Source organism: Trachurus japonicus, unplaced genomic scaffold (assembly GCF_045865225.1).
Source record: "Trachurus japonicus isolate A0001 unplaced genomic scaffold, Traja_1.0 AP030824.1".
In the NCBI taxonomy this organism is placed as follows: domain Eukaryota; kingdom Metazoa; phylum Chordata; class Actinopteri; order Carangiformes; family Carangidae; genus Trachurus; species Trachurus japonicus.
This window is the reverse complement of record NW_028220957.1, coordinates 119,500-146,091: the sequence shown is the minus strand read 5'-3', so window position 1 is coordinate 146,091 and position 26,592 is coordinate 119,500. Positions and strand designations below refer to the sequence as shown.

Genomic DNA, 26,592 nt, shown 5'->3' with positions numbered 1-26,592 from the left:
CGATCTCTCTCTGGACCGAACCAACGAGTCTAGAGTCTAGAGGTCGATCTCTCTCTGGACCGAACCAACGAGTCTAGAGTCTAGAGGTTGATCTCTCTCTGGACCAAACCAACGAGTCTAGAGTCTAGAGGTTGATCTCTCTCTCTGGGAGACGAATCCGTGTGATTAGAGAACATTTAAAATAGAATCTGTTTTATTTGTATCAATATATATATAAACATTATATGACTGTGACTCTAGCAGGCGCAGCAGCAGCAGCAGCAGCTGCAGCAGTGTCTGTCCGAGTGCTGCTGCTCTTCTCCAGTGAAATGCTACACAGACGACGAGGACGCACAGACGTCCCGATCCTCCCAGACCAGCCGCCCGTCCATCGGAGACCGTAGCCATAGCGACGGCGACCGTAGCCGTGGCGACAGCTACTCCCACACCAGCGGAGACGGAGGCATCTCAGACGGCTGCGCCACCGTGGAGCTGCAACACAGTTAGGAACGTTAGGAACATGAGCCAGGCAACCAACCACAGTCCAGAGGAGGAGCAACACGGTCCACAGTGGTTATAGGTACAAGTAGTGAATGTGTGATAACTGCTGTTAAAGGGACAACCAGGAGTTTTGTAAAAGTGAAGTGTTTTCACACTACATTTATGAGCCTCCGCACCGTGAAATTCTTTGACCGGCGCAAGACAGACTCATGTTTTCATTCATCCAGAATTAAAGTCAGAGGTTGGAAGACGATCACATTTCCACCACCACTAATAATAACAAAATAACCATAGAGACAAAACCATAGATTTATCTAAAATGGACCATTAACAAGTGGTAACGTAGATTCATCCACATTAATATGAGACTTTTTATAACCAAATACAAACTCCTCGTTGTCCCTTTAAGCTTCTCCTCTGTAAAGGTTATTACACCTATAGATAATGTGGACTATAGACCGTTTCAGAGAGTAAACAAAGACAGGTGTTACCAAGGATACTAATTAAGGCTCCATTCCATTTAGTGTACCAGAGCGTTTTCTAATGAGCCACACCTGTCTTTGTTTATACTCTCTGAAAGGGTCTATATTACTCACCCTCCACATATTCAGTCCATTCAAACTACCACTACGCTGCCAGTCTGCATGGTTGTCATGCCAACCTGTGAAATACAGATGTGTAGCAAGCCAAAGAAACAAACTACAAGTTTGATTTCCGGGGTCAGACTCGGCTTATTTTGGTCAATGGGAAAGGGGCCAAATGCCGATTGTTAGCGGGTCGACACGCGTTTAAAAAACCTGCGTCGAAAACGGCTTAACTCTACATTATCCTGCTTATTACACGTCTTATGAGTGGAATCATTCATTTCAGACGTAATGTTGATCAAAATACGACTTTTATCTTTTTATAAACTGCATCATTTAAGTCCGGTCACTTCTCCTGTGTGTTGATAACCAATCAGCTGCCCTACTCACCTGATGAAGCTCTTGAACGCGGCCGACTGGGGGTTGATGCACAGCGGCACTCGACTTCCCTTCTGCTGCTCCAGGATGAACTGGTGGATGATCTCTGAGGAAACACAGGGACACCCGTTACTCGTTAGGGGTGGGGGAAAAAATCGATTAAGTATCGCAATATCTTTTTTTTTTTTTTAAGTATATTTTTTGGCTTTTATGCCTTTATTTGATAGCCATAGTAGAGATAGACAGGAAAGGGGGAGGCAGAGAGAGGGGGAATGACATGCAGGAAAGGTCTGCCCGACGCTGCCCGGGATTTGAACCGGGGACGCCTGCGTTGAGGACTGTAGCCTCTATATGGGGCGGCCGCCTTAACCACTGCGCCACGCACCGCCCCAATCGCGATATCTTTTGTGACGATTTTTAAACCGTTTTTTTTTTTTTTTTTTAAAAAATCGAAATTTTTTTTTTTTAATTTTTTTTTTTTTTTTTTTAAATTTTAAAAAAAATATTGTGCAATGTGCATTAGTTCGCCTTTTTACATCCAGAGAGTCCAGGTTGTGAAAAGAGTTTAAGTTCACTTTATAATGGAGTATGTTCATTTCTAGGCTCCTACAGTATTTGTGTGCAGATAAATGTTAAAAATGCTAAAGACTAAAAATCATAGAAGAATCGAATCGGGAGAAAAGCGCATCGTCCCAGCCCTACCCGTCACCATGACAACCGTACGTACCTTTGACCTGCCTCACGGAGCTCAGGTTCTTCTCGAAGCCGTCGTCGAACTTGAGGTTGGTGACGGGCTCGAAGTCGCTGGTGTAGACGCGTCCCGACGCCGTCGTGTAGCAGCACTTACACATGCAGGTGTGGTAGCGCAGACGGCCCTCGTCCAGGTACGGGTGGGCCAGCGCGTCCTTCGCCGAGATGCGCTTCGACTGCAACACACAGAGCAGAGAGGTCAGGGGGCGGGGCTACAGGTCAGGGGGCGGGGCTACAGGTCAGGGGGCGGGGCTAGAGGACAGGGGGCGGGGCTAGAGGACAGGAGGCGGGGCTAGAGGACAGGGGCGGGGCTACAACACACAGAGCAGAGAGGACAGGGGGCGGGGCTAGAGGACAGGGGGCGGGGCTAGAGGACAGGGGCAGGGCTAGAGGACAGGGGGCGGGGCTACAACACACAGAGCAGAGAGGACAGGGGGCGGGGCTACAGGTCAGGGGGCGGGGCTAGAGGACAGGGGGCGGGGCTACAACACACAGAGCAGAGAGGTCAGGGGGCGGGGCTAGAGGACAGGGGGCGGGGCTAGAGGACAGGGGCAGGGCTAGAGGACAGGGGGCGGGGCTACAGGTCAGGGGGCAGGGCTACAGGACAGGGGGCGGGGCTACAACACACAGAGCAGAGAGGACAGGGGGCGGGGCTAGAGGACAGGGGGCGGGGCTACAGGTCAGGGGGCGGGCTACAGGACAGGGGGCGGGGCTAGAGGACAGGGGGCGGGGCTACAGGTCAGGGGGCAGGGCTACAGGTCAGGGGGCGGGGCTAGAGGACAGGGGGCGGGGCTACAGGACAGGGGGCGGGGCTAGAGGACAGGGGGCGGGGCTAAAGGTCAGGGGGCGGGGCTAGAGGACAGGGGGCGGGGCTAGAGGACAGGGGCGGGGCTACAACACACAGAGCAGAGAGGACAGGGGGCGGGGCTACAGGTCAGGGGGCGGGGCTAGAGGACAGGGGCGGGGCTACAACACACAGAGCAGAGAGGACAGGGGGCGGGGCTACATGTCAGGGGGCGGGGCTACAGGTCAGGGGGCAGGGCTAGAGGACAGGGGGCGGGGCTACAACACACAGAGCAGAGAGGACAGGGGGCGGGGCTAGGGGACAGGGGCGGGGCTACAGGTCAGGGGGCGGGGCTAGAGGACAGGGGGCGGGGCTACAACACACAGAGCAGAGAGGACAGGGGGCGGGGCTAGAAGTCAGGGGGTGGGGCTAGAGGACAGGGGCGGGGCTAGAGAAGTCGGGGGTGGGGCTACATGTCAGGGGGCGGGGCTATAAAGGTCAGGGGGCGGGGCTAGAGGTCAGGGGGCAGGGCTACAGCTACATCAATTGACCTCTGGCTAAGCCCCACCCCCTCCACTCACTCGGACAAACGGTACTAATAACTAATACAAGGTTATCACATTTTAATCATTTTAAAAATGGTGGCGTCTGATTTGTGTGAGTTAGTCTGAAGAGGAGCAGTGCGCTCGAAACGTTACTACGTTGATGTGCTGATAAATCTGCACATAACTTCTAACCAGCCGCCATGTGGATGAACTAACCGCACATTGGGGATCTAAACAGCTGCTGTCTCGCATGAAAAAATATTAAAACTTAATAAAGTGACAAAATAACAGCGCTACAGTGGGAAATAAAACAACAAGTAATGGTGGCGCGGCGGATGTCGGGGTGGTGGAAGAGAGGTGTGTTTATGAAAGCAGTCTCCACGGTGACGTCACCGTAGCAGCAGAACCCAAATCTGGTAATGTTGTGGTGTGCAGCCTCATGAGCTACTCTGGCTTCAACAAAGAGCCCAAACCAAAAAACTCTTTCACTTTCACACCCCAGGTTTTCAGTTTCCACTGAGGTCCAACACCAGTAGACATGTTTTAACAAGGAACAATGAGATTTCCGATTTCCTTTAAAATGTCAAGAAGAAACATATAAAAACCAATGAAAACTGACCAACTGCAATGCATTTCAATGGACGTGGAAGCAGAGAATGTCCCAGTGTATGAGCTAGCTATGCTCACTGTGATTGGCTCATCGCGTTTGGGGGCGTGGCTTAGCCAGAGGTCAATTATCACATGACTCAAACACTGTGACTCAACAGGAAGAACTCGTCATCGACATCGAGTTCTTCTCCCTCTTCAGTGATTATTGATTAATGATTATAGATTATAACTACAGATTGTATTTCCTGAAGGAAATACGTGTGAATGCTGAAAGCAGAAACGCCACACTGCAAAAAATCTAATATCTAGAATATTTGTCTTATTTTTAGTCAAAATGTCTCATTTCTAGTCAAAACAAATCTCATTCTACTTAAAATAAGACTCATCACATAAAAAGCAGCTTGTTTTTAGACACTTTTTATTTCTTTCAAGCAGATTTTCACTTGAAATAAGTAGAAAAATCTGATAGTGGAGCAAGTTTTTCTTCCTTATTACAAACACAAAAAACTTGCTTTCACTGGCAGATTTTTCTACTTATTTCAAGTGAAAATTAGTTTGAAACAAGTGAAAATGATCTAAAAACAAGTTCATGTTTAGGTGATGAGTCTTATTTTAAGAGGAAAGAGATTAGTTTTGACTAGAAATTAGACATTTTGACAAGAAATAAGACAAATATTCTTGGAAAGATGTAGAGTTTTTGCAGTGCATTGCTGAATTAGCAAACACAATTGACAAATAGTGCAAGTAGTGATCAACATGCAAAGGTATTATATGACCAAGGGAGGAATCGAACCCACGAGCTCATGGCAGGAAAACATCCACCTCCGCCGTCTTCAGGCCGTTTTATCAGGTCGTTACAGCGCATCACAGCAGCATCCTCTGACCTCTAGGGCTGGGTATCGATACCAGCACCTTTAACACGATACCGATACCAACCGAGGACTTCATTCGATACTTTTCTTCAACTTCATTAGTAGGGGTGGGAGAAAAAACCGATTCACATAAATATCGCAATATCTTTTTTGACGATTTTTAAATCGATTTTTCTTTTTTCTTTTTTTTTTTAAATATTGTGCAATGTGCATTAGTTCGCCTTTTTTACATCCAGAGAGTCCAGGTTGTGAAAAGGGTTTAAGTTCACTTTATAATGGAGTATGTTCATTTATAGGCTCCTACAGTATTTGTGTGCAGATAAATGTTAAAAATGCTAAAGACTAAAAATCATAGAGAGAATCGGCAATATCGTAGAATCACAATTTAAATCGAATCACCATCCAAAAAAATCATAGAAGAATGGAATCGGGAGAAAAGCGAATCGTCCCGGTCCTAGTCGGTACCTGAAAAGTATCAAGTACCGATACCCACCTGTTAAAGGGTCAGAGGTCACTAGACCACCCAGGTGTGTGAGCAGCTGTGTGTGTGTGTGTGTGTGTGTGTGTGTGTGTGTGTGTGTGACTCACCGGGTCGAACACCAGCATGCGACAGAGCAGGTGAACGGCTTCGTGCGTCGCCTGGCTGGACAGCGTGTAGAGGACAGGAAGAGACGGCTGCAGGGACACAAACCAATCCATTAACCCATTCATCCAACAATAATCCATTATTAAATTAATCATCAACTATTCTGATCATCTAATAATCACTAGGGCCGATAGGGCCGACTCCATTCTCTAACGATCTTTGGGTCCCGATTAGGGATGTCACAATTACTTGTTTTCACAATTAATCACGCCACAATTAATTAATCGCAGAGATTCCTAAATACCGTCACTTTCCAAAAAAAGATTATGTATGAACCGAGTCGGCAGATGTGGCACCAAAGTAAAGGTGTAAAATATTGAATTTCTTTTTTTTCTAACCCTCACCCTCTGCACTCTGTAATTTAATTTAATTATTTTTCCTCTACAATTTTATCAGAGTGTGTTTTTGTTAATTTTCGTTTGTTCATGTGTATATGTGACTGTTTACATATACATATATGTAAAAATAAAAAGAAAAGGATAATTGTATCCCAGTAATTGGAAATATCGAATTGTATTTTTCAATAAAAAGATTTTGAAAGGTAGTTTACCTGTTTGTGAGGTCCTCTCAGGATGTGAGCACGAGCGCCTTCACACGCCGTCCTCATGGCCTCCATGGAAGGAGTCCCCAGCAGGTCGGTGATCAGGTCCAGCTGCACACACACACACACACACACACACACACACACACACACACACACACACACACACACACACACACACACACACACACACACACACACACACACACACACAATAAAAAGTTGGTCTCAAGAATATACGTAAGTATACAAGCTTTAGCGTTCTCCATTAAACAACAATGGGAGAAGGAGTCAGAAACACAAATATCAGAAGAGACCTGGATAGAAATATGTAAATATGTGAGACACAAGCGGCCGCTGCAAACTCAAGATCGTTAAGAGAGTTCGGCTGGAAGAACGTAGTGAGATTTTATATAATATAACTCCTAAATGAACAGCACTACGAACCTCTATGGCTACTAACCACTTTACTGTTTTTTGGGCCTGTCTGAAAATCCAGTTATTTTGGAAGGAGGTGTCAACCGAGATAAATAATATGTTATTTTATCTCTCGGTAAAACTCCAAAAACAGTCTTGCATAAGGACAGGTACTTGTTGAAGGTTCTCCTGGCTGGTGGTACAGTAGGAACGCCAGAACCAGAAGGTGGTTGCAACTAGATCCTCCAACACTGATCCAGTGGCTCGGGATCATTCACCAACTTCACTGTATGGAGAGACTAAGGCCCAATCCCATTCCCCCCTCGGCCCCACCACTTACCCCCAACCCCAGTCCCAGTCCCCGTTAGGACAGAGGGGGAAGTGGTGGGGCTACACACCCCTCCAAACAGAGATTTTTCAGAGGAACACTTCAAACAGAGGGGTATGAATGAAAAGTTTCCCAGAATGCATCTTGCGGCAGCCGGCAGCGGTGGCTGTAAAACGAAAAGCTGTTTTATTTCTCACTCTAGCGCTGTTATTACGTCACTTTATCAAGTTTTAATATGTTTTCATGTGAGAAAGTAACTGTTTAGGTCCCAAATGTGCGGTTAGTTTACCCAAATGACGGCTGGTTAGAAGTTTGCTCCGACGTTTTTTGGGAGCCAAACCGGCCGGCCAAACTACGTCGTCATCCCGGGGGAGAAAACCATCGCTGATTAACTTATCCGCAGGTTTTTAGAGGTTTACCACCAGCATGTTAAACTCTTTTCAGCATTTAAATGTTGGTCTCAGTGATGAAATCTGACAGCTGTATCAGTAGCATTAGTTTATTTGGATGAAAAGTGAAGCTTCATGTATCAGACAGAGGAGCAGGCAGCGCTGCCTCTGGGCTCTGTACGTACAGAAATCACCACATTTACATCAGTAAATAAATGTTTTACAATGAACCGATCAGTCTGCATTAAGTTTTATCTTATTTTATTAAGTTATATGGTACACGGCTATTTGATTTCTGTAAAAAGCTCGCCGCATCAGCTGACGTAAAAGCCAGTGAGACTACGTGACGACGTATGTGACTGTTGAAGGGGCGCCCCAGTTCAGAGGGGTTGACTTTCTACCCCTACCCCTTGTAGCTCCGTTTCAAGGGGCGAGGGGGGAAAAAAGAGAAATGGGATTGGGCCTTACTTTTGTTTTCAGACTTCAGTTGGAGAAGTGTACGGATCGCTGGGAAAAATGGATCGAATATGCAGCTTGAACAGTCTGACATCTGACTATGATGTGTGTGTGACAGAATATTTAGATTTGAACTGGACCACCCGCGATGAGCTCATGTTCTCTGTTCATGTAGATTAATAAAAATAAACAGCAGACTAGAGGAGAGAGGAGGAGAAAGGAGGAGAGAGGAGGAGAGAGGAGGAGAGAGGAGGAGAGAGGAGGAGAAAGGAGGAGGAGAGAGGAGGAGACAGAGGAGAGAGGAGGAGAGGAGGAGGAGAGAGGAGGAGAGGAGGAGAGGAGGAGAGAGGAGGAGAGGAGGAGAGGAGGAGAGAGGAGGAGAGAGGAGGAGAGAGGAGGAGAAAGGAGGAGAAAGGAGGAGGAGAGAGGAGGAGACAGAGGAGAGAGGAGGAGAGAGAGGAGGAGAGGAGGAGAGGAGGAGAGAGGAGAGGAGAGAGGAGGAGAGAGGAGGAGAGAGGAGGAGAGGAGGAGAGAGGAGGAGAGGAGGAGAGGAGGAGAGAGGAGGAGAGAGGAGGAGAGAGGAGGAGAAAGGAGGAGAAAGGAGGAGGAGAGAGGAGGAGACAGAGGAGAGAGGAGGAGAGGAGGAGAGGAGGAGAGAGGAGAGAGGAGGAGAGAGGAGGAGAGAGGAGGAGAGGAGGAGAGAGGAGAGAGGAGGAGAGAGGAGGAGGAGAGAGGAGGAGAGAGGAGGAGAGGAGGAGAGAGGAGGCGGAGGAGAGAGGAGGAGAGAGGAGAGAGGAGAGAGGAGGAGAGGAGGAGAGGAGAGAGGAGGAGAGGAGGAGAGAGGAGGAGAGGAGGAGAGGAGGAGAGAGGAGGAGAGAGGAGAGAGGAGGAGAGGAGGAGAGAGGAGGAGAGAGGAGGAGAGAGAGGAGAGAGGAGAGGAGGAGAGAGGAGGAGGAGAGAGGAGGAGAGAGGAGAGGAGGAGAGAGGAGGAGAGAGGAGGAGCAGAGAGGAGGAGAGGAGAGAGGAGGAGAGAGGAGGAGAGGAGGAGAGAGGAGAGAGGAGGAGAGAGAGGAGGAGAGAGGAGAGAGGAGGAGAGGAGAGGAGGAGAGAGAAGAGAGGAGGAGAGAGGAGAGAGGAGGAGAGAGAGGAGGAGAGAGGAGAGAGGAGGAGAGGAGGAGAGAGGAGAGAGGAGGAGAGGAGAGAGGAGGAGAGGAGCAGAGAGGAGGTGCTCCTACAGGAGGTGCTCCTACCTGCTGGATGGGGCTCTGGGCCTGGAACAGGATGCGCCTCCCCAGCAGCTCGGCGAAGATGCAGCCGACCGACCAGAGGTCGATGGCGTTGCCGTAGTGACGGCCGCCCATCAGGATCTCCGGGGCGCGGTAGTACTGCGTCACCACCTCCTGGGTCATGAGGCGAGACCGGTCCGACTCCTCCAGCCGGGCCAGGCCGAAGTCACAGATCTGAGGACAGAGCTCACGTTGCTGCCTCGGCTTTTCCTCTTCTGAGAGTATTTGTCTTATTTCTTGTCCAAATTTCTCAAACAGTCAAAACTAATCTCTTTTCCACTTAAAATAAGACCCATCACCTTAACTCATTGAGTGCCAGACCTTTTATAAAATGGTCAGTGCCAGGTGCCAGCGTTTTGGGGCATTTTGAGTAATATGTCAAGACCCAGAGAATATTTTGTACTATGACTCTGAAAACACCAAACAGCTCAAAGGAAAGAGGAGACTCTCTATATAACTAGGGAAAAAACCATTTGTTTGTACCTTGTTCCATTCTTGATTTATCTTAAGTTGAATAGAGCCTGGTTGCACCAAAAAGACCACTTTTTTTCTAGAAAGCTGAGAAAAATGCATTTTTGTGAAAGAGTCTCTCAAGAAAAACTGTGATTTATCCGTTTTAATTTTGGCTTCAAAAACATGTAAGACGTCAGAAAATTTCATTTCACATGTTTTTTTCACCCCCCCCCCCCCCAAAAAAAAAAGACTAAACAAAAAACAAAACAACAACAACAACAACAACTAAAATACAACAAGTACGAGCAGTTGCTGCCCCCTCAGCCTCCCCTACGCCCCCCTCCCCCTCCCCCCTCCTCTCCCTCCCCTCCTTCTCCTCCTGCTTCATCCCCTCGTCTCTGCAGTAGTGAGGGAGACGTCGTGGCGTCTTCAGCCTCTCTGTTGGACGCGGCCGCGGCAGCGACGCACCGCGCTGATCTCTCGGTTCGTCGTCACGTCGGTCACTGACTCCGCGATCCGCCTCCGCTTCGGCCTTTCGGTGCTGATCATCTAGATGAGTTGACCTTTCCTGCCTCCTCTGATCACTTCATGCTGGAGCTATGCTAATAGCACCGTGGCTAAGCTTCCTCCAGCTCCACGTTACACTTGTTCCAGGCTCTGCCCGTCGTTTTCCTCTAGAAATAGAAACTTTTCCCAACTTTTTTATCTCTGTACCGATCGCACTCGTCTTCTCCTCCTTCTTCACTTCTTGCTCTGATCTACAGTCTTCTTCGTTCTACACATCCCAGAAGCCCCAAAATTACTCACAGTGTGCACGAGAGCATCCCCATTTACCAGCCGCAGAAAACTGCATTTGACGTATATATACGTCAATGGCACTCAATGAGTTAAGGGTTAGGGTTGAGAATTAACTTGTTTTTAGATCATTTTCACTTAAAGCAGAAGTAAGCGATCCGGTGGTTTTGGCTAATGCTGCGTTCCAGGCAGGCTTTTGAAACCGTAAATTACAGCTTCAAGTCACAACTTACGACTTTGTAGCGTTCCAGGCAACCCACTGGTGTTTCTCCGACCTGTTTTACCTGTGAAAGTCACTATAACGGCCACTCGTAACTTCTGACCCGTGAACTCGTACCAGATCAAACTGGTACCACTTCACAGGTTGGAGTTACGAGTTTCCTTGAACGCACCATAACAGTCCTCGTCCCTACGTCACCACATTCAGGCGCATCCCTTGGCTGCACACACAGAGAGGACTGCCCCTTTATGCCGTTCTCTCTCCTCATTGGATAAAGGTTGTAGGATACAAGGAAAGTTTTCTCCTGGGCTCAGAGCAGAGCAGAGTGACTGACAGACCCGTGTTTCAGACCAAACACTCTATAGAAGTGATTGCTGTCGGAAGATACAACTATTTAAGACTTATATTAACACAAATATATCACTTACTTCTGCTTTAAGTTCACAATAATAGTTTTTTGTGCTTGTAATAAGAAAAACTTGCACACACACACACACACACACACACACACACACACACACACACACACACACACACACACACACCGACACACACACACACACACACACACACACACACACACACACACACACACACACACCTTGAGGACACAGTTGCTGTTGACCAGCAGGTTTCCAGGTTTGATGTCTCGGTGCAGAATCCCAGCAGAGTGGAGGTACTTCAGTCCTGAGGGAGGAGAGCAGGTATTGATCCTTATTGATCGGTTATTGATCAGTTATTGATCAGTTATTGATCAGTTATTGATCAGTTATTGATCAGTTATTGATCAGTTATTGATCAGGGCGACAGAACGAACCTCGTAGAATCTGGTAGAGGAAAACTTTGGCGTGGTCGGAGCTGAGCGGCTGCGGAGACACGATGATCTTATGGAGGTCGCTCTGCATGAGCTCAGTCACCACGTAGCTGAGGAGGAGGAGTTAAGGTCCAGGAGGAGCAGGGGGGGGGGGGGGGGGGGGGGAGGAGTTAAGGTCCAGGAGGAGCAGGGGGGGGGAGGAGGAGTTAAGGTCCAGGAGGAGCAGAAGGAGGGGGGGGGGGGGAGTTAAGGTCCAGGAGGAGCAGCAGGGGGGGGGGGGGGGGGAGTTAAGGTCCAGGAGGAGCGGGGGGGGGGAGGAGGAGTTAAGGTCCAGGAGGAGCAGGGGGGGGGGGGGGGGGGGGGGAGGAGCAGGAGGAGGGGGGGGGGGAGTTAAGGTCCAGGAGGAGCAGGAGGGGGGGGGGGGGGGAGGAGTTAAGGTCCAGGAGGAGCAGGAGGAGGGGGGGAGGGAGTTAAGGTCCAGGAGGAGCAGGAGGGGGGGGGGGGGGAGTTAAGGTCCAGGAGGAGCAGGAGGGGGGGGGGGGGGGAGGAGTTAAGGTCCAGGAGGAGCGGGGGGGGGAGGAGGAGTTAAGGTCCAGGAGGAGCGGGGGGGGGGGGAGTTAAAGGTCCAGGAGGAGGAGGAGGAGGAGGAGGAGGAGTTAAGGTCCAGGAGGAGCAGGGGGGGGGGGGGGGGGGGGAGGAGCAGGAGGAGCAGGGGGGGGGGGGGGGGGAGGAGGAGTTAAGGTCCAGGAGGAGCAGGGGGGGGGGGGGGGGGGGAGGAGCAGGAGGAGGGGGGGGGGGAGAGTTAAGGTCCAGGAGGAGCAGGAGGGGGGGGGGGGGGGAGAGTTAAGGTCCAGGAGGAGCAGGAGGGGAGGGAGTTAAGGTCCAGGAGGAGCAGGAGGAGGGGGGGAGGGAGGAGGAGGAGTTAAGGTCCAGGAGGGCAGGAGGGGGGGGGGAGAGTTAAGGTCCAGGAGGAGCAGGAGGGGGGGGGGAGAGTTAAGGTCCAGGAGGAGCAGGAGGGGAGGGAGTTAAGGTCCAGGAGGAGCAGGAGGAGGGGGGGAGGGAGGAGGAGGAGTTAAGGTCCAGGAGGAGCAGGAGGGGGGGGGGAGAGTTAAGGTCGAGGAGGAGCAGGAGGGGGGGGGGGAGTTAAGGTCCAGGAGGAGCAGGAGGAGGGGGGGGGAGGGAGGAGGAGGAGTTAAGGTCCAGGAGGAGCAGGAGGGGGGGGGGGGAGAGTTAAGGTCCAGGAGGAGCAGGAGGGGGGGGGGGGGGTTAAGGTCCAGGAGGAGCAGGAGGGGAGGGAGTTAAGGTCCAGGAGGAGCAGGAAGAGGGGGGGAGGGAGGAGGAGATTAAGGTCCAGGAGGAGCAGGAGGGGGGGGGAGAGTTAGGTCCAGGAGGAGCAGGAGGGGGGGGGGGAGTTAAGGTCCAGGAGGAGCAGGAGGAGCAGCAGGGGGGGGGGGGGAGTTAAGGTCCAGGAGGAGCAGGAGGAGGGGGGGGAGGGAGGAGGAGGAGTTAAGGTCCAGGAGGAGCAGGAGGGGGGGGGGGGGAGAGTTAAGGTCCAGGAGGAGCAGGAGGGGAGGGGGGGGGGAGGAGGAGTTAAGGTCCAGGAGGAGCAGGAGGGGAGGGAGTTAAGGTCCAGGAGGAGCAGGAGGAGCAGCAGGGGGGGGGGGGAGTTAAGGTCCAGGAGGAGCAGGAGGAGGGGGGGAGGGAGGAGGAGGAGTTAAGGTCCAGGAGGAGCAGGAGGGGGGGGGGAGAGTTAAGGTCCAGGAGGAGCAGGAGGGGGGGGGGAGTTAAGGTCCAGGAGGAGCAGGAGGGGGGGGGGGAGGAGTTAAGGTCCAGGAGGAGCAGGGGGAGCAGCAGGGGGGGGGGGAGTTAAGGTCCAGGAGGAGCAGGAGGAGGGGGGGGAGGGAGGAGGAGGAGTTAAGGTCCAGGAGGAGCAGGAGGAGGGGGGGGGGGGAGGAGGAGTTAAGGTCCAGGAGGAGCAGGAGGGGGGGGGGGGGGAGGAGGAGTTAAGGTCCAGGAGGAGCAGGGGGGGGGGGAGTTAAGGTCCAGGAGGAGCAGGAGGAGGGGGGGGGGGGGGGGGAGTTAAGGTCCAGGAGGAGCAGGGGGAGCAGCAGGGGGGGGGGGGGGGAGGAGGAAGAGGAGGAAGAGGAGGAGGAGCAGGAGGAGGAGCAGGAGGAGTTAAAGGGGACATATTCAGCTCATTCCTGCTTCTTGACCTGGTACCTTGGTGTCTAACAGTAACGTTAGTAACAGGCTTTGGTCAGAAAAACAGCTGCTTCTCTACACACCAGTTTCACAGCCCTCTGCTCTAAACGGTCGGTTTAGAAGCTCTGGTAGCTGAGGTAACCACGGTAACCACGGGAGCGAGGGCTTGGATATTCACATCACCCGGCTTGTGATGTAATAAACCGGGTGAAATTAAAACGGCTTGTTAAGAGACACATTTTCTGACTATGGCAGTTTACAAAATGTTGACGTAGTCGTCAAAACTGGTGTTTAAGGGTGAGGAGGCAAATACACTAAAGCTATGAAAAACTGAGTTTTGCATAATATGTCCCCTTAAAGGTCCGGGGGGGGGGGAGGAGGAGGAGTTCAAGGGATATTCCGGCGTAAGTTTAACCCACCGTAACACCGAGTTAGACCCCCCCCCCCCCACCCTGGAGAGATGAAGTCTGCTAACCACTAGCTTCTCTAGTTGTAGCAACGTTAGCAATGACCGCACCATAACAAACAGCGAACAAATAATGCTCAGAACAGCACCAAACGTCATCAACAGTACAAACAGGGTCCCATCCCATAATACGAGGCATCAAACATCTGTTAGCTTAGCCTGGTTTCTATTGAAACGAGACAAAAACAACTCACCCACTCTGCTCCAGTTACACGCTATGCAGCAACTTTCCATATCTAGCACAGGGTCCAGGCACTGACAACACACGTCCGAGTCCGACTGGCAGCACAAACATCCGGTTTCAGCACAAACATCCGGTTTCAGCATAAACATCTGGTTTCAGAACAAACATCTGGTTTCAGCACAAACATCTGGTTTCAGCACAGACATCTGGTTTCAGCACAAACATCTGGTTTCAGAACAAACATCTGGTTTCAGAACAAACATCTGGTTTCAGCACAGACATCTGGTTTCAGAACAAACATCGACGTGACGTCACACGCGCGACCGACGCCGTTCGTTGCCGGAAGAGACTGTCTGTAATTTAGTGAAGAGACATCACGGACACGGCTGAGTTTATGGAGTTAGAGAACAACAACGACTGGTTTCATTTCGATGGGCGCTGCTATCAGTTAGAGACCGAGTTTACTGAAGACGAGCTGAAGGAAATGGAGGAGGAAAGTGAAAGAGGGACAGCTGCGGTGGCCGCTGAAACCAGATGTTTGTGCTGAAACCAGATGTTTGTTCTGAAACCAGATGTCTGTGCTGAAACCAGATGTCTGTGCTGAAACCAGATGTCTGTGCTGAAACCAGATGTTTGTGCTGAAACCAGATGTCTGTGCTGAAACCAGATGTTTGTGCTGAAACCAGATGTTTGTGCTGAAACCAGATGTTTGTGCTAACACCAGATGTTTGTGCTAAAACCAGATGTTTGTTTGTGCTGAAACCAGATGTTTATGCTGCCAGTGGCCGCTGAAACCAGATGTTTGTGCTGAAACCAGATGTTTGTTTGTGCTGAAACCAGATGTTTGTGCTGAAACTAGATGTCTGTGCTAAAACCAGATGTTTGTTTGTGCAGTTGAAACCAGATATTTGTGCTGAAACCAGATGTTTGTGCTGAAACCAGATGTCTGTGCTGAAACCAGATGTTTGTGCTGAAACCAGATGTCTGTGCTGAAACCAGATGTCTGTGCTGAAACCAGATGTTTGTGCTGAAACCAGATGTTTGTGCTGAAACCAGATGTTTGTGCTGAAACCAGATGTTTGTGCTGAAACCAGATGTTTGTGCTGAAACTAGATGTTTGTTTGTGCAGTTGAAACCAGATATTTGTGCTGAAACCAGATGTTTGTGCTGAAACCAGATGTTTGTGCTGAAACCAGATGTTTGTGCTAAAACCAGATGTTTGTTTGTGCAGTTGAAACCAGATATTTGTGCTGAAACCAGATGTTTGTGCTGAAACCAGATGTCTGTGCTGAAACCAGATGTTTGTGCTGAAACCAGATGTCTGTGCTGAAACCAGATGTTTGTGCTGAAACCAGATGTTTGTGCTGAAACCAGATGTTTGTGCTGAAACCAGATGTTTGTGCTGAAACCAGATGTTTGTGCTGAAACTAGATGTCTGTGCTGAAACTAGATGTCTGTGCTGAAACTAGATGTCTGTGCTGAAACCAGATGTTTGTGCTGAAACCAGATGTTTGTGCTGAAACCAGATGTCTGTTTGTGCTGAAACCAGATGTTTGTGCTGAAACCAGATGTTTGTGCTGAAACCAGATGTTTGTGCTGCCAGTCGGCCTCAGACGTGTGTTGTCAGTGCCTGGACTCTGTGCTGGACATGGAAAGTTGCTGCATAGCGTATAACTGGAGCAGAGTGGGTGAGTTGTTTTCGTCTCTTTTCAATAGAAACCAGGCTAAGCTAACAGATGTTTGATGCCTCGTATTATGGGATGGGACCCTGTTTGTACTGTTGATGACGTTTGGTGCTGTTCTGAGCATTATTTGTGGCTGTAAGTGGCTTTTTGATCGGTGGCTAGTGGATCTGTATACTGCGCTGTTTGTTATGGTGCGGTCATTGATAAAGTTGCTACAACTAGAGAAGCTAGCGGTTAGCAGACTTCATCTCTCGAGGGGGGGTCTAACTCGGTGTTAGGGTGCGTTGGACCATGGGTTAAACTTACGCCGGAATATCCCTTTAAGGTCCAGGAGGAGGAGACAGGAGGAGGAGACAACAGCAGGAGGATACATCTCCTCGAAGTAGTCGATGTGCGGCGGCTGCAGGATGTCCAGAGCAGAGAGGACCTGGGGACACAGGAAGTTATGATCAATTCATTCATTCATTATTCATTCATTTATCTTGAACTTTGATGAGCACACAGCTGAACTGAGAGTCTGTGTGTGTTTTATTTTTAACAATTTGCTGATCGATAATAAGTTAGTTTACTTTAAATTTGGTGTAATAGCTGTTCATGTTTCTTTTTGTTTTTTTTCCCCTTTATCATTATTATTACTTTTACTATTATTAAATATTCTTAGTTATTTACTATTACCCACTGGATACTTGTATTAGGTTATTATTGCTGACTTGATTACCAGTAATAGCATCTAACAACGTATTACCCATTATATGTACACATGAGAAGGTATGCTTTGTCCTTTATGTGTTTTTTTTATTTTTTTTATTTTATATTTTTGTTCTGTTTTTTGGTGTGTGTGGATGAACTGAAGAAAGAAATAAAACAAAATGTATGAAAAAAAAGAGAGTCTGTGTGTGTGTGTAGTTTTTTCCTTATAATTGCTGCTTTCTATGACGAGGACAGCAAATAAGAATTTCATTGTCAGGGAAACTCACCTTTCCACTGTGCAAATGACAATAAACACTTTGAACTTGAACTTTGAACTCTGTGTGTGTGTGTGTGTGTGTGTGTGTGTGTTTCTGTGTGTGTGTGTTTCTGTGTGTGTGTGTGTGTGTGTGTGTTTCTGTGTGTGTGTGTGTGTGTGTGTGTGTGTCCACTCACGTTCTCGTGCTTGAAGAAACACAACATCTTCAGCTCTCTGAACACTCTCTTGCAGGACACCAGGTTCTGGAAGACGTTGGGCATCTTCTTCAGGGCGACTCGTTTCCCGTCTCGGGGGTCCGTGACCGACCTGCAGAGAAGACGAGAAGGTCACATGACACTCGGCTTCACCTCACCTCTAACCCCCCCCGTGGGCGTCGCACCCAGGGCCGTTGTCTAGGGGAGAAAGGTGATGATAACTCTAGGGGCCCAGCGCCCAGTGGGGCCCATAAAAAACCCCAGTAGTCTAATCTTTGTATGACTGATTTATTCTGCCTAAGACCCTGACTAATACTCATAGTACACTGTAAAAACTCAACATCTTTCCAAGAATATTTGTCTTATTTCTTGTCCAAATGTCTCATTTCTAGTCAAAACTAATCTCTTTCCACTTAAAATAAGACTCATCACCTAAAAATTAACTTGTTTTAGATCATTTTCACTTAAATTCACAATAAATAGAAAAATCTGCCAGTGAAAGTAAGTTTTTTGTGCTTGTAATAAGAAAAACTTGCTCCACTATCAGATTTTTTCGACTTTTTCCAAGTGAAAATCTGCTTGAAAGAAATAAAAAGTGTCTAAAAACAAGCTACTTTTAATATGATGAGTCTTATTTTAAGTATAATGAGATTTGTTTTGACTAGAAATGACATTTTGACTAGAAATAAGACAAATGTTCTTGCTAAGATACTTGAGTTTTTGCAGTGTAATGCTGCATTAGCATCAAAACAAAGAAGGCTAAATAAAAAACGATAATACAAAAGTCGTCTAAGAAAAAAAAAGGAAAATAATTTTTTTTTTTAATTCAATTTCCGTTCTTTGGAACACCCCAACATATGAATGTGTAATATCAAATACAGTCAAAATATAATTACATTACAAATTTTTACACTAAATATTTGAAGTATCTATTATTCATATATAACCAATTAATAATCCTCCAGGGGAAGTGTTTTAAATATTCACATCATTAATTGTCATCTATACCAAATGTTTAAGTTTATTTTTAAATTGTTTGTCTGTTTGTTTTTTATCACAAATGAGACGCTAACATTTCAATTCCTACCAATTGTACGTTACGTTAGGTAAATGGACCAGTATTTCCTACATTTACCTTAACTTTTGTGCACACCGGCCTCTGTGTTTCCAACATTATCTTTTTTGAAAGTGATGGTATTTAAGAATCTTTACGATTAATTAATTGTGGCGTTTAATACCGTGATTAATTGTGAAAACAAGTAATCGTGACATCCCTATTCCCGTTCATGTTCTTTTCGACAGTTGAACCTTATTTTGTACATTTTTGTTTCTATGTTTCTCCCTCTCTCAGCTCCAGAAGTCTGGTTTAAAGATGTGCAGTCTGTGGCTCTAAGTTATGCAATTTGTTTCAACCCGTACAGTTTGGTTTCAACCGGGGAAGAACAAAAAATGCCCCTCAATTACTGAGATGCAGATTGGCACGGGACTAGTTTTACCACGGGACTAGTTTTACCACGGGACGTCGGCCTTTGGTGAAATATAGTCGGTCATTTGCGGGGGAATTTTTACTTCACAAATGACTGACATGGCGCATTCACACGGGATTAAGATCACAGACGTCCTCCGTGATCATTACAGACTACCTGAGGTCCCCAGGTAAAACTGATCCTGTGCGAATAGGGAAAATTGGTCAACCATTTTCCAAGTTTCCCAGGACAAGTGGGAACCGTGCCGTGACCCGCCGCCCCCACAGTCGCCGCTCTGCCTCCAGCTTCCTGTGGACAGTTGTCCTGCAGGTTGTGAAGGCCGGGTGGTGATTAGCCCTGGGGGGTGAGGGAGGGGGGGGGGGGGGGGGTTAGAGGCCTCGTGAGGAGCGGAGCAGCTGCAGCCTCCACTGAACCACTCAGAGAGGATCAGGATCAGGAGACAGATGGCACCGGACTAAGACCCGGGTTTCACCGGACCAGCAGAAAGCTGGACTCAACACAGACCACACACACAAGCCACACCTTAGACTTCCACCTTAGACTTCTACCTTAGACTTCCACCTTAGACTTCTACCTTAGACTTCCACCTTAGACTTCCACCTTAGACTTCCACCTTAGACTTCTACCTTAGACTTCCACCTTAGACTTCCACCTTAGACTTCCACCTTAAACTTCCACCTTAAACTTCCACCTTAGACTTCCACCTTAGACTTCCACCTTAAACTTCCACCTTAGACTTCCACCTTAAACTTCCACCTTAGACTTCCACCTTAGACTTCCACCTTAAACTTCCACCTTAGACTTCTACCTTAGACTTCCACCTTAAACTTCCACCTTAAACTTCCACCTTAGACTTCCACCTTAAACTTCCACCTTAGACTTCTACCTTAGACTTCCACCTTAAACTTCCACCTTAGACTTCCACCTTAAACTTCCACCTTAGACTTCCACCTTAGACTTCCACCTTAAACTTCTACCTTAGACTTCCACCTTAGACTTCCACCTTAAACTTCCACCTTAGACTTCCACCTTAAACTTCCACCTTAGACTTCTACCTTAGACTTCCACCTTAAACTTCTACCTTAGACTTCCACCTTAAACTTCTACCTTAGACTTCTACCTTAGACTTCCACCTTAGACTTCTACCTTAGACTTCTACCTTAAACTTCTACCTTAGACTTCCACCTTAGACTTCCACCTTAGACTTCTACCTTAGACTTCCACCTTAGACTTCCACCTTAGACTTCTACCTTAGACTTCCACCTTAAACTTCTACCTTAGACTTCTACCTTAGACTTCCACCTTAGACTTCTACCTTAGACTTCTACCTTAAACTTCTACCTTAGACTTCCACCTTAGACTTCCACCTTAGACTTCTACCTTAGACTTCTACCTTAAACTTCTACCTTAGACTTCCACCTTAGACTTCCACCTTAGACTTCTACCTTAGACTTCCACCTTAGACTTCTACCTTAGACTTCTACCTTAGACTTCCACCTTAGACTTCCACCTTAGACTTCTACCTTAGACTTCCACCTTAGACTTCCACCTTAAACTTCTACCTTAGACTTCCACCTTAGACTTCCACCTTAGACTTCTACCTTAAACTTCTACCTTAGACTTCTACCTTAGACTTCCACCTTAGACTTCCACCTTAGACTTCCACCTTAGACTTCCACCTTAAACTTCCACCTTAGACTTCTACCTTAGACTTCTACCTTAAACTTCTACCTTAGACTTCCACCTTAGACTTCCACCTTAGACTTCTACCTTAAACTTCTACCTTAGACTTCCACCTTAGACTTCCACCTTAGACTTCTACCTTAAACTTCTACCTTAAACTTCTACCTTAGACTTCCACCTTAGACTTCCACCTTAGACTTCTACCTTAGACTTCCACCTTAGACTTCCACCTTAGACTTCCACCTTAGACTTCCACCTTAAACTTCCACCTTAGACTTCTACCTTAGACTTCCACCTTAGACTTCCACCTTAGACTTCTACCTTAGACTTCCACCTTAGACTTCTACCTTAGACTTCCACCTTAAACTTCTACCTTAGACTTCTACCTTAAACTTCTACCTTAAACTTCTACCTTAGACTTCTACCTTAAACTTCTACCTTAGACTTCCACCTTAGACTTCCACCTTAAACTTCTACCTTAGACTTCCACCTTAGACTTCTACCTTAGACTTCCACCTTAAACTTCTACCTTAGACTTCTACCTTAAACTTCTACCTTAAACTTCTACCTTAGACTTCTACCTTAGACTTCCACCTTAAACTTCTACCTTAGACTTCTACCTTAGACTTCTACCTTAAACTTCTACCTTAGACTTCCACCTTAGACTTCTACCTTAGACTTCTACCTTAGACTTCCACCTTAGACTTCTACCTTAGACTTCCACCTTAGACTTCCACCTTAGACTTCCACCTTAGACTTCCACCTTAAACTTCCACCTTAGACTTCTACCTTAGACTTCCACCTTAGACTTCCACCTTAGACTTCTACCTTAGACTTCCACCTTAGACTTCTACCTTAGACTTCCACCTTAAACTTCTACCTTAGACTTCTACCTTAAACTTCTACCTTAAACTTCTACCTTAGACTTCTACCTTAAACTTCTACCTTAGACTTCCACCTTAGACTTCCACCTTAAACTTCTACCTTAGACTTCCACCTTAGACTTCTACCTTAGACTTCCACCTTAAACTTCTACCTTAGACTTCTACCTTAAACTTCTACCTTAAACTTCTACCTTAGACTTCTACCTTAGACTTCCACCTTAAACTTCTACCTTAGACTTCTACCTTAGACTTCTACCTTAAACTTCTACCTTAGACTTCTACCTTAAACTTCTACCTTAGACTTCTACCTTAGACTTCTACCTTAAACTTCTACCTTAGACTTCTACCTTAGACTTCCACCTTAAACTTCTACCTTAGACTTCTACCTTAAACTTCTACCTTAAACTTCTACCTTAGACTTCCACCTTAGACTTCCACCTTAGACTTCTACCTTAGACTTCCACCTTAGACTTCTACCTTAGACCACGCCTGAGGGGCCGTCCACACCAACCCGGGTATTTTTGAAACCATGTGTTTCTCTTCACGGTTTGTTCTTTCGTCCACATGTAACCCAGGGTTCCTACAGCTTAAGCCAAGTTCAATTTAAGACTTTTTAAGACTTTTTTAAAGCCACTTGAAATGAAATTTAAGACCGACTTCATAATAAACACAAATGCAGAAAAAAGAAAAAAAAAAACACCACATCAACTACATAGGGTTAGGGACAATTTGACCCACTTTCCTATGTGATCCAAGGTAAAGTGACTGCTACATGAACATTGGATTGTGTCTCTTTCCAGCTGTCCTTTCAAAATAAAAGCATAAAAAGTCAGAAAAAAAAACACTGACTCGGGAGCTGGTAGCGTTGACGGCCGCCACTAAAACTTCTCTATGTCTAAATGTTACCAATTATTTAGAGATTTGAGACTAATTACAACCATAAAATACCACTCACCATGTGTTAACATTTTTAAGACGTTTGAAAAATGGATTTAAGACATTTTAATGCCAATTAAGGCCTTGTTTTTAGATTAATGAATTCAATGCCTTTTAAGACTTTTCAAGGACCCGTAACAACCCTGGTAACCGCGGTCGTCGGCTCCTGAAACCAGAGTTTTTTGTAACCGGAGTCTAGAGTGAACTGTTTAGAAAACTCCGGTTTCAGCTTCATGTGTGGACAGGACAAAGCCCCGCCCCCCTTAGTTACTGTTGCTAGGCTAGCACGTCAAGTTCTCGACGCTGACCCTTGGATCATCATGCGCTGACCACTCAGACGCTGAGTGGACTATTATGGCTACTGTGAATATCAATAATCACTAAACATGCGACACTAATACAAAACCGCTGGTCACCATGTAAACATAATGTTGATGTGGAGTAAATCAGCTTTTATCAAATAGTAAACTGCGGTCACTTCCCCACTGCTCTGCTTCCTCCCGTCCTTACATTTGTTTTCAATGAAGCCTCAGAATCAATCAGTGGATCGATGGATTATCGTTACCATGTGTGTGTTTGTGTATTTGTGTATTTTCGCATCTGTCAGAAACAAGAGATTACGGGCGGGGTGGGTTAATAGCGCGGACTCGTCTGTTTGAGCTGTTTGAGCCTCCACTCTCCCTGTACAAGTTGCAGCTGCTTTCCTGTTAGGAGTGGTATCGCCACCTACTGCTCTGGAATGCACATGACATTGTTTGAGAGGATTTGCGGTTTCATGTGGACGTGGAGTTATTTTTTATCACACCGGTGGTTTTTAACCGGGGTCCATAAAAGTTCGGTTTCAAAAATACCCGTGAGTTCACACCTGGCTCAGTTTAACAGCTAGTTACCATAGTAACACTATGAGACGGTCCTACATGTCCCATGATGCAACTGGGTAACGCTACCACCTGGTCAACATGTTTTACAGTGTGTGTGTGAGCTCACCGTGTCCAACACACACACCGAACTGACGTCAGAGTCCCGTGACTTCACCACAGAGTTAACTCATCTGTTTGTGTTTTTACGCCTCAAGTAGACATCGGCCCCGTTTATAGCCTACGTACCCGGGTATTTCTTAAAACTGAGACATTAACTCTTTTGCGACCATCGACGAGTTAACTCGTCAAAACCGTTTTTTTTTACAGATTACGATAATAGACACTCTGAGGTCCCTGTGTGTGAATATGGTTCCTCTGATATGTAAAACTGTTTTAAACTAAAATCAAAACATAATGTTTTTTTATAAACTGTCTGATCTTGGTTTTGTTTGCTGCTCTGGGGACAGCGTGCAGCGCTGTGCGGCTGTCGGCTACAGTGTTGCCACTTTCTCGCTGAATCTGGCAACTTTCCAAACCCTCTTGGTGACTTTTTTTTTTGACAAAAGCGACCGACGACAAATCTGCCGACTTTTCCCGGTGCTGTTACGAACGTTTCTGGTTTGGAGACTCGGATCTGAAAGCCGGCTATCACAGCTGTTTTCACCGTGCAGCGGAGCGGGGCTGAGCAGCGGGGGCTGTGACCGGCCGCCCCGTCCCAGAGCACTCATCACCGGCCAGTCACACAGCAGTGTCCCGGAGCTGCTGCGCTGCAGCCAGAGACCCGCACCGCTGCACCGCTGCACCGCTGCACCGCTGCTCTCCAGGCTGCCAGCTGATTTGCCTACAAATATATTTATTTATCCATAGAAATGATTTGGGAGACGCCACACTGCAGAGTACCGGTAAAATGAGCCGATTGCCACTTGACACAAAAGTGCCGTTTTTTCGAGGAGCACGTTGGAAAGTCACTCTTCAAACACGTGAAGACCGTTTGTTTCTAGGTGATGTACAGAGTTCGGTTCGACGTGAGAAAAAGGTAAACAAACAGCCAAAAACATGTGGTCCTGAGCGGATGTGCTGAGGAATTAGTGTGGTCGCGAAAGAGTTAACCACCATTTGCACCCTCCGTTTACACGCAAACGGAGAAAACGCCCCTGAAAACGATGCTTTTTAAAAACTCCGGCCAGGGTGGAGATTTTGGAAAACTCCGATTTCACGTTTGCATGTAAACAGAGAAAAACGGAGAAAAACGGAGATTTGGGTAGCCGACGTCCGACCCTGACCCTCACATCCACGTGACTCAACGACTGTTAAGCCAGGGACACACCGAGCCGACCGCCGGGCGTCGGGCCTCGTCGGAAGGCACCGGGAGCTCGTCTGTTTGGTGTGTTCCTCTCCGTCGGCTCTTGTCGGATCTCGTCGGGGCCGATTGAACATGCTCAGTCGAGACTCGTCGGCCGTCGGGAGAGTAGACTCGTCGGGGACTCTGATTGGCTGTGTGCTAGCTATGGCGATTCTGATTGGCGGTGCCCTAAGCGAATCAGCGCGGTGTGTGGGAGGGACGGAAGTGACCACAGTAAACAAACGGTGTCCTAGCCTGTCCTACAGTAAACATGGTATATAAAATAAAAAGAGGAGTAAAGCAATATATTAAGCGGCGATATATATATATATATATTTAAACATCAAAGATGTTCAATCAAACCCACTTAGTTTGAAACAACGTTCAAAACACACACAGCTCACAACTAAGCATATAAAGCCCGCTAGCTTAATGCTAACGTGTAATGTAAAACACCATAGACGGGCTAACAGAAATTAGCATCGGCTATCGCCAATTCGCGGCAACCGAGCCACAGCAGTAAGCTGCTAAAAACTGTTTTAATTTCAGCTTTAGCGCTGTTAACACGTGGCTGGTTAAATTGTTTTGGGGAGATTAATGTTGGTCTCATTGATGAAATTAACTGTGGCAGTGGCATTAGTTTGTTTGAATGAACAGTGAGCAGAGCTGCCCCTGGTCTGTCTGGGTCTGTATTTCTATGGGGGAGTCCTCGCCACTCAGTCTCTCTGGTCGGCAGTCGGGGCAGTGTGTTTCACTTTTTCCTTTCTCCCGACGAGAGGCGACAGACTCGTCGGCCAAAGCCGTCGGCGTCGGGACGCGTCGTGGCGGTGTGTCAGGGGCTTTAGCGGTTTCACACCGCCACGGCTCAGAACCTCGGTGCCGTCTGCTGAACCAGCAGCTTTCACACCGGTTAGTGGAACCAAAGAGGGAGGACGTCATTCCGCGTCACACAGGAAGTAACCACAGCAACGACTCTCTTTCCGAAACCGCAAACTACCGTACTGCCTACTACATACTGCGTTAGTATGTACTGTATACATGTATATGTACTTCAGCCGGTGGTTAACCTCTAAAAACCTGCGGGTAAGTTAATCAGCGATGGTTTTCTCCCCCGGGATGAGGACGGAGGTTGGCCGGCCGAGCAGCTCTGCAGAGTGACTACTGTCTCAAACGTCTAACCAGCCGTCGTTTGGATCAACTGGCCGTAGATTTGGGATCTAAACAGTTACTTTCTCACATGAAAACATATTAAAACTTAATAAAGTTACATAATAACAGCGCTAGAGCGGGAAATAAAACAGCTTTTAGCCTGTTTTACAGCTACCGCTACCGGTTGCTGTGAAATGCATTCTGGGAAACTTGTATACTGTTACTGCGGTGTGAACGGTGTCGGTCTGCTGAAGTAGCAGACTGAATACTACATTCAGTATGCAGTATACAGTACATACTAACGCAGTACGTAGTATACGAGTTGTTTAGAAGTTTGCTCTGATGTTTTTCAGAGAAGTGAAGCTCCATCACAGAGACAGCAGCCGGTCTGCAGAGCTGCTCGGCCGGCCAACCTCCGTCCTCATCCCGGGGGAGAAAACCATCACTAATTAACTTACCCGCAGGTTTTTAGAGGTTTACCACCGGCTGGTTACAGTGTTTCTAGGAGATAAATGTTGGTCTCAGTGATGAAATGTGTGTGTGTGTGTGTGTGTGTGTGTGTGTGTGTGTGTGTGTGTGGTAGCTACTCACCAGACGACGCCGAAGGCTCCGTAGCCGATGGGCCGGTCCGGCTCGATGTCGAGCTGCTGCAGCTGCTGGTGGTGGTGGTGGTGGTGGGGGTGGGGGGGGTGGGGGGGGTGGTGGTGGTTGTGGTTAGCCTTGGCGGCGGCCTGCACCTGCACCTGAGCGGGGGCCGCGGCCGCCGCCGGGCCGGGGGCCTGGCCGGGGGCGGGGGAGGGGAAGTACGGCTGCTGCTGCTGCTGGCCGGCGTTCAGCAGCACCGGCACCGCGGCCGCGTGCTGCTGGCCGGCCGCGTGGTGGGGGGGGTGGGGGGGGTGGGGGGTGTGTTGGTGCATGTGGGGGGGGGGGAGGTGCTGCTGCAGCGCCGCCTGGTGGTGGTGGTGGTGGCGGTGATGATGCGTCGCCACGGCTACAGCAGCCGCCGCCGCCGAGCCGCCGCCGCCGTTATACGCCGCCATCATCTTGGAAACGTCGGCAGCCGCGGGGCCGCAGATCGTCATGACGACGGCCGACAGCCTCAGGACTCAGAGCAGCAGCAGAGGAAGGTCGCTCATCATCATCGTCATGACTACGGGTCGGATGGATGGATGGATGGACGGATGGATGGATGGATGGATGGACGGA

General features: G+C 48.1%; 1 protein-coding gene across 1 annotated transcript; it reads right to left on the bottom strand.

Annotated features, from left to right (window-relative positions):
* Positions 1 to 237: 237 nt before the first annotated feature.
* Positions 238 to 26,483, bottom strand: nlk2 (nemo-like kinase, type 2). Its single transcript, XM_085772739.1, has 11 exons — positions 25,978 to 26,483; positions 17,028 to 17,157; positions 16,256 to 16,311; positions 11,351 to 11,457; positions 11,135 to 11,220; positions 9,030 to 9,239; positions 6,199 to 6,300; positions 5,591 to 5,677; positions 2,170 to 2,368; positions 1,455 to 1,548; positions 238 to 471 (listed from the first exon to the last, which is right to left on the bottom strand). The coding sequence occupies exons 1-11, from the start codon at positions 26,466 to 26,468 to the stop codon at positions 417 to 419; spliced, it is 1,617 nt and encodes a 538-aa protein (XP_085628865.1). The 5' UTR covers positions 26,469 to 26,483; the 3' UTR covers positions 238 to 416.
* Positions 26,484 to 26,592: the final 109 nt, after the last annotated feature.